The sequence below is a fragment of the Crinia signifera genome, chromosome 19, assembly GCF_055691185.1.
Source record: "Crinia signifera chromosome 19, ASM5569118v1, whole genome shotgun sequence".
Classification (NCBI taxonomy): domain Eukaryota; kingdom Metazoa; phylum Chordata; class Amphibia; order Anura; family Myobatrachidae; genus Crinia; species Crinia signifera.
In genome coordinates, this window is record NC_139226.1 from 60,477,542 (window position 1) to 60,491,921 (window position 14,380).

At 45.6% G+C, this 14,380-nt stretch overlaps 1 protein-coding gene across 1 annotated transcript in view; it reads left to right on the top strand.

Annotated features, from left to right (window-relative positions):
* Nucleotides 1-14,380, top strand: part of TNNT1 (troponin T1, slow skeletal type) — a 57,369-nt gene that overhangs the window by 39,213 nt on the left and 3,776 nt on the right. Inside the window, exons 7-10 of the mRNA XM_083161729.1 lie at nt 5,505-5,618; nt 8,482-8,591; nt 11,669-11,759; nt 12,983-13,023. Coding sequence (XP_083017855.1) covers nt 5,505-5,618; nt 8,482-8,591; nt 11,669-11,759; nt 12,983-13,023 — 356 coding nt within the window. The remainder of the gene's footprint in view (nt 1-5,504; nt 5,619-8,481; nt 8,592-11,668; nt 11,760-12,982; nt 13,024-14,380) is intronic.

Genomic DNA, 14,380 nt, shown 5'->3' on the forward strand with positions numbered 1-14,380 from the left:
CACAGGGAATGTGCCCGAAATTCACATACTGACACACAGGGAATGTGCCCGAAATTCACATACTGACACACAGGGAATGTGCCCGAAATTCACATACTGACACACAGGGAATGTGCCCGAAATTCACATACTGACACAGGGAATGTGCCCGAAATTCACATACTGACACACAGGGAATGTGCCCGAAATTCACATACTGACACAGGGAATGTGCCCGAAATTCACATACTGACACAGGGAATGTGCCCGAAATTCACATACTGACACAGGGAATGTGCCCGAAATTCACATACTGACACAGGGAATGTGCCCGAAATTCACATACTGACACAGGGAATGTGCCCGAAATTCACATACTGACACAGGGAATGTGCCCGAAATTCACATACTGACACAGGGAATGTGCCCGAAATTCACATACTGACACAGGGAATGAGCCCGAAATTCACATACTGACACAGGGAATGTGCCCGAAATTCACGGTATGCAACACGGAGTGACGCAAAATTCTTTTATGCAGTGGGAGGGGGAAGGGCTCTGTTTACAAAAGTTCATCTCAGTTTCTGCCTGTGTTGGGTGGCGGGGGGGAGCATTAGCATATGGGCTAATGGGCCGAAGGTGCGGGGGGCGGGCAGTTGACATCACCAGATGTCAGCTGCCCGCCCACTTCCCCCCGAGCGTACACGCATATTTAAAGTTTCTCAGGGCAACCTTACATATGCGTGCACCTTCCACATCTGTTGATGGTCGGTGACCATCTAAAGATGCGGGAGGTTCACACTGACATGCGAAACATCCATTTGCATGCTGTGCAAAGGAACACACCTTGCAGACAGTGGGCTGGTATACCACCATTCGCAAGGCGGGGTTAGGTAGACTCGCAAGGCTGCAAATTCGCAGTCTTGCGAATCAACCAGCATAACCCCCAATAAATATAGAGTAGCTAAGGAAATCTTTGCAATATATCAGAGATTATTCATTTATCAAAATTATCTATAGTTTTTATATATATATATATATATATATATATATATATATATATATATATGCAAAATCCTTCTATAAAAAAACACATATTACAAAACAATTAGCAGAACACATAGAAATATACCAAACAAGTAAAATATATATATATATATATATATATATATATATATATATCCCCCTACTTTTTCTTAGTGGCTTCCACCTGCCAGACAGAGCCAGACTGTCCGTGGAGCCTGGACTCGTGAGGGGAGCCGGAGATAATGCACTGCTGTCCGCGGGACCACACTACAGAAGCAGGGAGGATCCCGATCATTGGTGCGGCCGCCGTCCCCTCCCAGCATATTAAGCACAGTGGCACTCCTGTCCCTGCTGCGTACCGTGCTCCCAGCTCTGTCCTACTGCCGCTGAGCCTTTGAAGCTGAGCCTTCCAGTCGGCTCAAGCAGCGCTGCTTCCTGCATTTCACTTGCAGACAGTGCGCGGGTGACATCACATTGTGCACCCGCGCACTGCATTTCTGGGAACGCTGAAGCCTCTGTTCTATCAGAGGCTTCAGCGGCTATGTGTGTGCAGGGAACTTGATCGCGATCTACCCGCGGGACCTCCGCGATCGACAGGTAGATCGCGATCGACCTTTTGGCCACCCCTGGTTTACAGGATGTGACGTTCTGTGAGGGCAGAAGTTGTTAGATGCCCTCACAACATTTTGGATTGTATCTGTAATTCACGTAGGTTTAGGTTAGTTTGTTGTATTTTAGCCAGGGCAGAAGACAGGGGGGTCAAAGGGGACACTTGTACCGGGCCCCAGACTTGTGAGGGGCCCCAAGGCTCTGAGGGGCTCAGGAGATGTAAGCATGGCTGCTGCCCTAGCTATAGTTTATAAAGGTGCTGCCTGCCCACCTGGCTTTCTGGAAGGAAACTTACATGGACCCCAATGCAGTATTCCCAGTATTCCCCCTCAGTCTGGTCACATGTCCGACTACCAGTACTAATGCGTTAAGTGACATCACACAACACAGTGAACCATACGATGCACAATGCTGCGCCCTCCCATCTGCCCTGCCATATTATATTGCATAGTGAATATCAATTATCATTTATTTCTAATTATAAAAACACATTCAATGTAATAAAAATCTTGGTGTGCCGTTGGGGTGCCCCAGAGATATCAGTGTACCGGGCCCCAAGATTTCTGTTGCCGACCCTGATTTTAGCTGCATTGTACCCTTGTGGGCTCGCTACGCTTGCACGCTTCAAGCAAAGTGGCTCGCTTGCCAAAGATTTATATTCCCCCTCCAGGTTTACGTGGACCCAGTGCATGATGGGGAAAATTGACAAAACTGAAGGGGAACTAGACACTAGCCTGGGGGCAGGGGGGAGGGGGCATGGACAAGTACAATTGCATCATAGTGGCCACTCCCCTGCCATAAAATACTAGTAATACAGGCATTGCACATCGGGGGGGTGGGGGGGGGGGGGTACGAAGGCGCGATTTGCATCATTTGACAGGAGTTTGGGAAAATGATGGCAATGCGGTGGACAGACCCAATTTTTGGGAGCCTCTCAACAATTCCGGGTGGGTAGGCAATCCTGGCTGTAGTAGTCAATAGGGGTATGCTGCAGGGGCACTATTGTCACGCTACTGGCTACAGGGTGCCATTCCATGCACTCTGCAAGACAGTACAGGCAATGGGGTGGGTGACGGTGCCCCCACAGAGCATCTACGCTTTGGCCACCCATACCTAGTTACGGCACTGACAAAGATACATTAAAAACCAAAAGTAAGGACATTGCTTTCTGGAACTTGCAATAGTTTCTATGATCACTAGGATCATACTTGTTTTTCACACTGAAGTATGTTATAGGGTTTTCCATTTCCTCTCTAAAAGCCACTGCTCAGGAAATTTCACCAGACATTGCAAACACGCTTCTCCAAGTCACAGCAGACCTGTGAATCCTATTGTTTTCAAAGAGGAAGTTTCTGACAGCTAACCTGAGTCAGAGCCTCTCTGAATACTTTGAAGCTTTACTACATTTGTTATTCCATACATTTAAAATATTTATATTTTATCCAAAGTTTTCTAGTTTTAGAGGACAGCAAAGTCAATGCACTTTTATAAACATTTATCTTCCAACATTAGTAATTGTGAATCGGGACAAGGAGTATGGTTGGGGACCTGGCTGCTTCAAAATGACTGTGTGATAGGAAAAATGTCTCCCAACGTCACACAAATCAGGACAAATGTGCCAATCCTGTGCACCCCGAAGCATCAGAATTATTTTGTGGCACCCCCAGGCTAAAGGTTTCTCATTGAGAAAGTTAGAAACAAATAGTTAAATAAATTGTTTCTATCTCATCCTTAGGATCAGTTATGTGGTAATGGACAGGATTCACTTCTCTTTGTCCACAATTTGAGTATTATATTGGACATAAATAGCTTGAATTGGTCCTGGACCACCAACCCAGGGCACCCCTACAAGGCACCTCAGGTTGTCATAGCACAAAGTTTGGGAACCACTGGCATACAGTATAAGTCAAGTCAGGCGATACCTCGCCTGACCGCGTATCCCCAGCACGGGGGGTCCTACGCACAGAGCGATCCGCGCTTCACTTCTTAAGCTTTGTAGACACGGGGCGATTTTAAGCACATATCGCTGGCAATATGGCTGTTGAGCGAACATATTGCCAGTGATTTGTATGTGCTGTGGGCAATAAATCGCCGGATGTGCGCTCCTGTGTTCAGTCCTTAATGGTCGCAGCCCTTTCCCCCTGCGGCTCCCCCGGCAGAGTCTCCTTTTCATCAGCGACCATCTCTGTCGCTGGTGGAAACGGGACACTGAGCAATATATTGCATTGCACAGTGTGTACACAGCTTAGGTGATCTAGTTAGATCAGAAATGGGGCTGTAATCGCCCCGTGTGTATGCCCCATTAGAGTAATGCTGTGTACTGGGTGATATATTATTTACTATATTCATATCGTTAATGATATTGCGTGCATATCATCCTGTGTGTACAGTCAATGGGCCAGATGCACTAAGGGCCTTATTCTAGTTCACTCTTTCTGACAAAATCCTTCTTAGATGGACAAAACCATGTGCACTGCAGGGGGGGCAGATGAGTTATTTTTTTTCTGTGCAGGGTAAATACTGGCTGCTTTATTTTTACACTGCAATATAGATCTCACTTTGTAGTAAAACCCCACCCAAATCTAATTCTCTCTGCACAAGTAACATCTGCCCCACCTGCAGTGCACATGGTTTTGACCATCTAAGAATAATTTTGTCAGAAAGAGTGAACTAGAATAAGGCCCTAAGCTTCAAAAGTAATAAAATGGAGAGTGATAAACAGCCAGCCAATCAGCTCTTACCTGTCACAGATTTTGGGGCAGATATATGAAAGATCGTTAAGGGGTGAAGGGGTATCAGCGCATGTTGTTGTTGTTATTATTATTATAATAATTATTATTATTATTATTATTAATAACAGTTTTTTATAAAGCACACATGTTCCGCAGCACTATACAGAGAATAGTTGAACAGTCACATCAGTCCCTTCCCCAGTGGAGCTTACAATCTATATTCCCTACCACATGTACACACACACATTCTAGGGTTAATTTTTGTTGGGAGCTAATTAGCCTACCAATATATTTTTGGATTGTGGGAGGAAACCGGAGTGCCCAGAGGAAACCCACCCAAGTACTGGGAGAATATACAAACTCTGCACAGTTAGGGCCATGGTGGGAATCAAACCCATGACCTCAGCGCTGTGAGGCAGTAATGCTAACCATTACACCATCCGTGCTGTGCACTGAAGGAGCCAGCATGTGGTAAAGGACAGGGGCTAGTTGCGCCCCTGCCAATATCGGTGCTGTTCCACCCGATGCTGGTTTTGGCTATGCCAGAAGCAGGCTGGTGAAGCCCTATCTCAACAGCAGGGACAGTGCTGTCCCTGCTGTTGGCTCAGGGCTGCGCTGGGGATCTTGCGTGAGTAGCGAGATGACGCGCATGCTCAGTCCAGCCGGCCGGGGGGAAGGAGAGACATCCTCAGGAGACATCGTCAGAGGGAGGAGTTAGCGCCCCCACGCTTCGGCAGACAAGATGTTAATACATCTTGTCGGTCTCCCCTCCTGCTATGCCTCGCTAATGAGGCGAAGCAGAAAGTATTATAGCGCCCCATAAGCGCTGCTATAAATACATCTGCCCCTTTGTTTGAAAAATGTCAGGCAGGAGCTGATTGGTTGTTTATCACTCTCCATTTTGATCACTTTTGAAGATTAGTGCATCTGGGGGCAGGGGACCTACTGATGGATATAGTGAACAATATCGGTCAGTGTGTATGAGCAATATCATTCTCGCAGACAAAGGAATTGGCCAGTGTGTACCCAGCTTGTCACACTGAAAGATGCTGATATATTGCTAGGACACTTATACAGCAGGATACAATTTTAGTTTGAATGTATTAGGGAGAGAATATTTACTCTAACAAACATGTAACTGCCCTAATGCATTAATAGGAGGAAAAAATGAGAAAAGAAGAAGAAGAGGCTAAAAAACGAGCGGATGATGATGCAAAGAAGAAAAAAGTACTTTCTAATATGGGAGCCCAGTATGGCGGATATCTCATGAAGGTATGTGATTTGAATAAACTGAATCTGCATTTACCATTACAGCAATAGACCATGAATTGCACCTCGTACCCACATGCAGTGAAGACAGCCATTGACAACATAGAGAGGTCCGTAATGTTCGGTGTGCTGCGGCAGCGCACATCACATATAGGGTCTGATTCAGACCTGTTTGCTAGGCTGCGTATACCTGCAGCCTAGAGAACAGGTAAGTGTCGCCCGCACCCCACCTAACATCAGCCCCCCCCCCAGCCAAATCCCCCCCCCCCTTGCATGCGGCCACCTGCCTGAAAATTAATTTGATGGTCGCCAATCATCTAATGATTTTTCTGCTGTTTCCTAATACAAGACAGTTTAGACTGGCTTTCGTTATGTCTGCCGATCACCTGAAAGGGGGTGGGTGGTGGCATCATGTGATAGCAGCCGCCTGCCCCGAGCAGGCATCGCCACGCCTGCGTGTGCAGGGGAATGTCCAGCATTTTTTGGGGTATTCCCCTCCTGATGCCCTATGCCCGCCATCTTTCCTCCCCTCCTCGAGCAAATGGCTTGTCGACTGTGTAACTCAACTAAACCACTCGCTCCCAAGGTTTGTGCACAGGGCCGCCAAGAGGGGGGGGCGGGAACTAACTACCCAGGTCCGGGCTTGCAGGCTTTATAGTGTTTTTTCACCCTCCCCTAAACATTTTGGGGGCATGAACTAATTGAGGAAGGTGGCCACGCCTTCCGCAATTATGTCACGCCCCAAAATTATACCCCTTGGCGGCCCTGTTTGCACATGTGCAGATCCCAAACATCAGGGAAGGGGCTGAATTCGGACCTGACCGAACAGGTGTGATAACTAGGAAACAGCAACATCCCTCCCATTACTTCACAGCCAAAAGGGCTTCACTTTTAACTGAGCCAGCTCCAATTAGACGTTGATGCATCTGCAGCTTTGCCATTAGTATCCCTTTCACACTGGAAAGTGCTTGCAAGCCGGGTCGCAAGCCAGGTACAAAATCCCGGCTGCGACTTGCAAGCGCTTTCACACTAGCTGCCCGACCCGGCATAAAGCCAGGCGGGTGACGTGATCAGGATGCGGGCGCTGGGAGATGGCAGCAGCTCCTTTACAGTGCAGTGAATGGGACCCAGGTCGTGTCAACCCGGTTTACCTGTTCACACTTCCCCTGAACCCGCAAGTGTTCTGGGCCCAATCCTGGTCAAGGTTGAATTACCGGATAATCGTTCGAGACCCTTTCACACTGACTAGTTTCCTGGGTTGTTGCGCGTTCATGTGCAATAACCCGGGAAATAGTTGTCAGTGTGGAAGGGGTATTAGGGGATTAAACATTTGCAGGTACTGACAACAACGAATAGTAAGCGCTAAATCAACCCTATGTGTGTAGTGTTCCAGCTGCTATTTATGCAGGACTACCAATCCCAGTACACAAGATGAAAAAAAAAAGTAAAGATAGCGCTAGGAACAGATAAATTAAATATAAAAGCCAGTCGAAATAAGTTATATTCAATATAACATTTATAATAGTTAATTAAATCAATATACATAGCAATAAAATTTAATTTATTAAGTGCAATAATATGTACCGGCCAATACAGCAGAAAAAAATATTTTAAAAAGTTGAATAAGATTAAAATGAAGAAAAAATGTAAAAATGCAAAAACTATCAAATACAAAAATTTCTGGCTGTAAAAGTCTGATTAGCCAGAAATTTTCTAGCCATTTAACAAACGCCGGCCGGCACACGGGAGTCTGGACTAAACACAGGGTTCAACTATCCAGGTACTCTGGCATCAATCTAGCTCGCTGTAGCTACTGTTCAAGTGTTACCTGCCCTGACTGTGTGATCCAGCCACCTAATTGGAGGAATGCTAACCCTAACAGATTATTAAATCTGCTCCATTGTTACCATCATAGACTGCACCAAATTCCAACATAATGTCTGTGCACTAAATTAACAACAACAATGGTTGGGATGCAGTTACCATCCCGGCGGTCGGGATCCCGGCGTTCAGAATCCCGACGCCGGAATCCCGACCGCCGAAATGCCGACATATTCTCCCTCTTGGGGTGTCCACGACACCCCTGGAGGGAGAATAAATTAGTGTGCCGAGCGTAGCGAGGCACCGGGCCCGTTGCGTGGCGAGCGCAGCGAGCCCGCAAGGGGGGGCGATCCACGTCCCCCCCTTGTCGGCATTTCGGCTATCGGGATTACGGCGTCGGGATTCTGAACGCCGGGATCCCGACCGCCGGGATTCAATACTGAATCCCAATGGTTTACCATCTACTAATCAACTGAGTATCAGTGGACCACTAATCTGGCTTTTATAACCAGAAATTTGAGTATTTTATAGTTTTTGTATTTTTACATTTTTCTTTAATTTTAATCTTATTCAAATTAAAATTATTATTTTTTCTGCTGTATCGGCCGGTACATATTATTGCACTTAATAAATGTCATTTTATTGCTATGTATATTGATTTAATTAACTAATATAAATGTTACAGTATATTGAATATAACTTATTTCGACTGGTTTTATTTTTAATTTATTTGTTCCTAGCGCTATATTTATTTACTTGCAGGTACAGGAAGGCTTATGCAGAACTGTCTAGCAGCTTCTGACTGGCTTAGTGCAGGGGTTCTGAAACTCGGTCCTCAGGACCCCATAGAGTTCATGTTGTCCAGGTCACCCCACAGGTGGGGTGTACTGACCCCTCCAGCTGAGTAAATCATTCATTAGTAATATCATATGAGGTTATGCATGATGTACACATGGAGTAAATGTGAATAGAAGCACATACTGTATTACCTGACAGTTTTGTTTTTAACCTATCATTAATAAAAATCCACCTATTTGTATCCAAGGCGGAGCAGAAAAGAGGAAAGAGGCAGACAGGGCGTGAAATGAAGAGAAAGATGCTGGCTGAGAGACACAAACCTTTATCCATTGATCACATGAATGAAAACCAGCTAAGGTACTCAATCCACGGATTGCTATGGCAGCCTTAAGTAGGGTCTGTTGCTAACAATAAGGGCAGTATTCAATGAAGCCAATTCGCCATGTTTCATGGCGAATTTGTGCTAGTTTTGTGTTGAAAGGTGATTTTTTTTTGTCAGAAAGTGAATCACCCTATTCAACCTGCATTTTTCACCGTCTGCGAACAGTGAATGACAGACAATTCGCCGTCTGATAGTCTCCGCAATTCGCTGTGGTTTTTCAATGGGTTTTTCAATGTGATTCAACGTGAGTGGGATTCAATGAGAAGATGGCGAATTGCTTTCTAAGTTATTTTCGCTGTGTTTCACTGTGTAGCAATCGCCATCTTTTTATGGTGAAGTGGAATGTGAACTTTAAAAAAAATTTGGGGCATGCTATTTTTCTTCATGTGCTTATAATGTATATTTAATAAAAAAAATATATATATATATATATATTTTACACATAACAGCCAGCAGGGGGCCGGGAGCCGCTCATTACATATTCATATATTCACTGCTCACGATCATTACATATGCACGATCGGGAGCAGTGCTAGCGGCTCCCTACCCGGTCCCCTGCTGGCTCTCCCGGGGGGGGCAGCTTGTGCTGCCTGGGTCCCGGGGAGAACCTCTTCCCCCCACATACATTCTGGGGCAGGCAGGGAGACTTTCATCTCCCTGCCTGCTGCCGTCCCCCGGGTCCCTGAGGCGGATGGCTAAGATTTGCCTTCAGGGGCAGCGAGCCCCTGCGGCATTGAATACTGGGACAGGGAGGGCGGGCAGCGAAGGCTCCAGCCCTCCGGAACACGGCGACAGTGCAGCGAATCCTAAACAGGATTCACTGCACAAGCCGAATTTAGTCATTGAATACTGCCCTAAGAATGATATTGCTTCCTGGATATTGAATTCTTCCTGTGACTAAAGGTGGGGACACACTGTATGATTTTCGTTAAACGATATGCACGATAACAATATCGTTAACAATATCATTGTGATTCTCGTTCCATTGCACACTCTCACAGATTGTTAACAATAACCCTTATCACATGACAGTGTATGGGGCATTTCTCATCCCCAGACCATGGCCTGACTTCCTCTGTGTCTAACTTAAGACCCAATTCGGTACTTGTGTACTTTCACGGCTCCCATCGCATGCCATCGCATGCCAAATGTAGTGGCATGCGCTGGCATGCGATGGGATGCGATTTTTGCAGTTTTTAAGCATTTTTTGAAAAATCGCATGCGAGGCGGTACGCGTCCTACGACCTTTTCATACCCCCACTATCCACGTCGGCGTGGAGTTGAGAATAGAAAGTGTGGTGAGCGCAGCGAGCCACCGAGCCCGAAGCGTGGAGAGCGCAGCGAGGGGACGCGGATACCTGTGAAGGTATCCGTGTCCCCTCGCTGCGCTCACCATGCTTCGGGCTCCGTGGCTCGCTGCGCTCACCACACTTTCTATTCTCAACTCCACGCCGACGTGGATAGTGGGGATATGAAAAGGTCGTAGGACGCGTACCGCCGCCCCTCACGGGCTCGCTGCGCTCGCCACACTTCGGGTTCGCGTTGATAGTGGGGGTGGTACAGCCTCAAAAATGACATTTGGGGGCCATTGAACATGTTTGATACTAATTTCAATGCATTTGGATGCATTTCTGTTAAAAATCGCATGCGATCGCATGCGATTTTTTACTATACGATGGACATCGTGGGAGCCATGATTGTACACAAGTACCCCCAATTCAAATATATTGCTAATTGCGTTACGAATGCGTCTCTGCATGCAGATACTATGCAAATGCCACAGCCACCGGCATTTGCATTGAGAAGTTGAAGCCGATGAGTACAAAGATGCAGAGTCGGTTCAGGTTCAGTGAGATATCAGCTTTCTGAGTAACCCTAGGCCTGTTGAGTATCCTTTATCCAAAATGTTCTGGAACAGAAGCATTTTGGATAACGGATTATTCTGTATTTCTGAATATTTTTATATTTCAATGAGGTATCTTGGGGTATCTTGCATTTATGTTGTACAAGCACACCAAACACATGAAATATACACACATATATGTTATTTGTGCATAAAACAAGGTTTTAAAGCATGAAACAATCTTTCTGAATTTAAATGCCAAGCAATCATTTTCTTGCACATATTTAGTTCCAGTTACATATCATGTCCCAGTAGTGCCAGTTACTGAAGTACCCAGTAGTGCCAGTTACAGATGTATCCAGTAGTGCCAGTTACATATCATGTCCCAGTAGTGCCAGTTACTGAAGTATCCAGTAGTGCCAGTTACAGATGTATCCAGTAGTGCCAGTTACATATCATGTCCCAGTAGTGCCAGTTACTGAAGTATCCAGTAGTGCCAGTTACAGATGTATCCAGTAGTGCCAGTTACATATCATGTCCCAGTAGTGCCAGTTACTGAAGTATCCAGTAGTGCCAGTTACATATCATGTCCCAGTAGTGCCAGTTACTGAAGTATCCAGTAGTGCCAGTTACAGATGTATCCAGTAGTGCCAGTTACATATCATGTCCCAGTAGTGCCAGTTACTGAAGTATCCAGTAGTGCCAGTTACAGATGTATCCAGTAGTGCCAGTTACATACCATGTCCCAGTAGTGCCAGTTACTGAAGTATCCAGTAGTGCCAGTTACTGAAGTATCCAGTAGTGCCAGTTACAGATGCATCCAGTAGTGCCAGTTACAGATGTATCCAGTAGTGCCAGTTACAGATATACCCAGTAGAGTTGGTTACATATCATGTCCCCAGTAGTGCCAGTTACAGACATACCCAGTAGAGTTGGTTACATATCATGTCCCCATGAGTGCCAGTTACAGATGTACTCAGTAGGTTTTTAGCAGAAAAAAGACTATGGTGTTCGGAATAATTGGGATAGCGGATATTTGGATAAGGGATACTTAACCTGTATCACTGATTTCATTATATAGAAGGGAAGTTTTATAACCTCACTGTGATTAACTATGTAATAAATGCAAGGACTATGCAATTAGTTTTAATACTCCAAAGCTGTTTGTTTCAACAATGGATTATATGTATTTTCTTTTTATAATAACAGAGAGAAAGCTAAAGAGCTTACAGACTGGATGTATCAACTTGAGTCTGAAAAGTTTGACCTAAATGAGAAACTGAAAACTCAGCGATATGAGGTACAGTGTGATGTACCGTATATCAGGTGACACACTAGAGGCGAAACTACCAGCACAGCTGGTGCATTACACTGGGGCTAGTGGCACTTGAAGTGTTCCTTGCTGGGATTACGCAGCCGCTGTGACCTGAAACATGGCGGCTTTGGGGCTGCCTTTGCAATACTAATCGCTGTGACAGGCAGCTGCAATTTTTCACTGCAATTGCAATTATATTGCAATCGCGGCGCAGGTCAGGATTTTTCATGCTAGGTAGCCTTGCCATGTGTTCAGTGGCCCCATTATGATAAAGACTGCAGTTCCAAATGCTTCTGATCTAGACTCATAGCACAGTCATTTTAGTTTTTTTATGAACAGATATTTATAGAGCGCACACATATTCTGCAGCGCTTTACAGAGAATATTTGAACATTCACATCATTCCCTGCCCCAGTGGAACTTACAATCTATACTCCCTACCACATGTACACGCACACACAGACATTCTAGGGTTCATTTTGTTGGGAGACATTTATCCACACTGCAACTGCGATTTGGGCACAATTTTGCCCGATTCGGATGAATCGGGTCATGAAATCGTCCCAAATTGCATATGACATCCCCTCCGACCCGATGCGCGGCCCCGTGCGTATCGGAGTCGGGAGGTCGGACTCCGTCGGAGTCGGATAAATCTTATGTGCTGCCCGGAGCCGTGGTCCCCCACAACGGGGGACCTACCAGAGCCGGGCGGAGGGATCAGGCACAGGGAGCCGGGCAGAGGAGGAAGCCGCTGCCATCAGGGGGGGCAACGCAGAGTACCAGGCAGGAGAAGACGCTGCAGTTTGCAGCGCGAGTGGCTAGAGCAGCAGCAGAGCACTCCCATAAAAAAGCCCATACAAATGCATAGGAAGCCCAGCTCCCTGCATTTGTATGGGCTCTGGTCATGGGCATATCCCCGCTGCTGTCCCCCGCTCCCATTGTCCCTGTAGCTCCCCGGGAGTTGCATGTGATAAATCACATGAAGCGCCATTGCATGTGATCCCTCCCGGGAAGCTGCTGGGACAGTCGGGTCCCACTTGTCCTTATGACAAGTCGGACAAATGTATGGGGGGCCTCACTTTCTCATTTTTTTTAGGCCCAACATCCTATTTTGCATCTATGCCCACCTCTTGCAAGTTCCCCCACTGTGCCATACATAAGTATATTTGACCTACTGTAACATGTAACAATGTTTGTTTCTTTTCTAGGTCAATGTTCTTTACAACCGCATAAGCCATGCACAAAAATTGTAAGTAATATTCATTTCCTGCTGTCAATACAGAATGTCCTGTATACTGTAATATGAAACTTCCAAAAAGCATTATAAATACAATTTGACTGTAGTTATTCTTTAAAACCTCCTTTTATGCAATCCTACAATAATATAATATCAGGTAGACAATGAATACATTTAGGATAACCTAGAATATCTGCAGCCGTAAGCAGCATGCCTTACCGTATTCCGCATTGTCTTTATAGATTATGAGTTGCATTATGTACAGCGTTGCCGCACATACTAAAGCTGGCAGTGCCCAAAATGCCAGAAAACACACTATGACCCGATGCCAGTGTAACCAGAGCCGCACTGCCAGGGATAGGAGAAGCCGGGCAGCATCTGAGCACCCGCAATCCTGAAATCCCGAAATCCTGGAATTGGAAACTCCTAATTGAAATGCCGGCATTTTGGTGGTTACATCCCGATATCCGGCTGATCCCGGGATTGGCCACCCTAACAATAACATTTTCATAGGAGTATATAGGCAATAGCCTGCAGGATTTAGTCAGTCATGAGATGTTCATGGCTGGCATGTAAGTAATTAGTGCCTTACAAAATGTAATATGTTGGAGTCAGATTAAGTGATGAAATTGTATCTGCCTACTATTGAAAACTAGTTTCAGGGAGATTGTAGTTGGTAGTAGAATTTTACACAGCGACCCACTGTGGGGGCGTGTCATGCTCCACCCAAAGGGTGTGTCCAGTTCCATATATGGAGAGATTGTGAAAAGAGATTGTGAAAGTGACACCTAGAAGCGCGGGTGTGTACTGCTACATCTGAGAGGAATCTTTTAAAATGACTTATATTCAAATGTAGACGAGCCCCAAAGCAGTTAGTGAGATACTACACTTGGTAATGTGGCTGATGCTTCAATTTAAATGTCTCTATCTCTCATTCACTTTTTTCCCCAAAAATGTAACAGTGTTATGTGGGCTAGGTGATATGAGGGAGATTGCTAGACTAATGAGGGAGAGAGGGAGATTGCTGCTATGTCAGGGAGTCTCCTGCAGAATGCACGACGGGAGATAACTATGTCATAGGGCCAAATGTGATAGGGTGTGAGAATCAGAAAGTGAGAGATTTTGGGAGAGTTTTCCCAATCTCATAGCAAAATCATCCTGGTTTTGCCGTGTAAATGATTGCCGCTTTAAAAAAAATGGGAAAACTCTCCCAAAATCTCTTACTTTCTGATTCTCACACCTTATTACATTTGGCCCACAACATGATTTGTCCATGGTCACATAGGTTATAAATACCAGACATTCCATTCTGCTTGTCATATTTGTAGTGTGCCAAGCATGGATGTGTGGAGCTACTGTAAGGTACAAA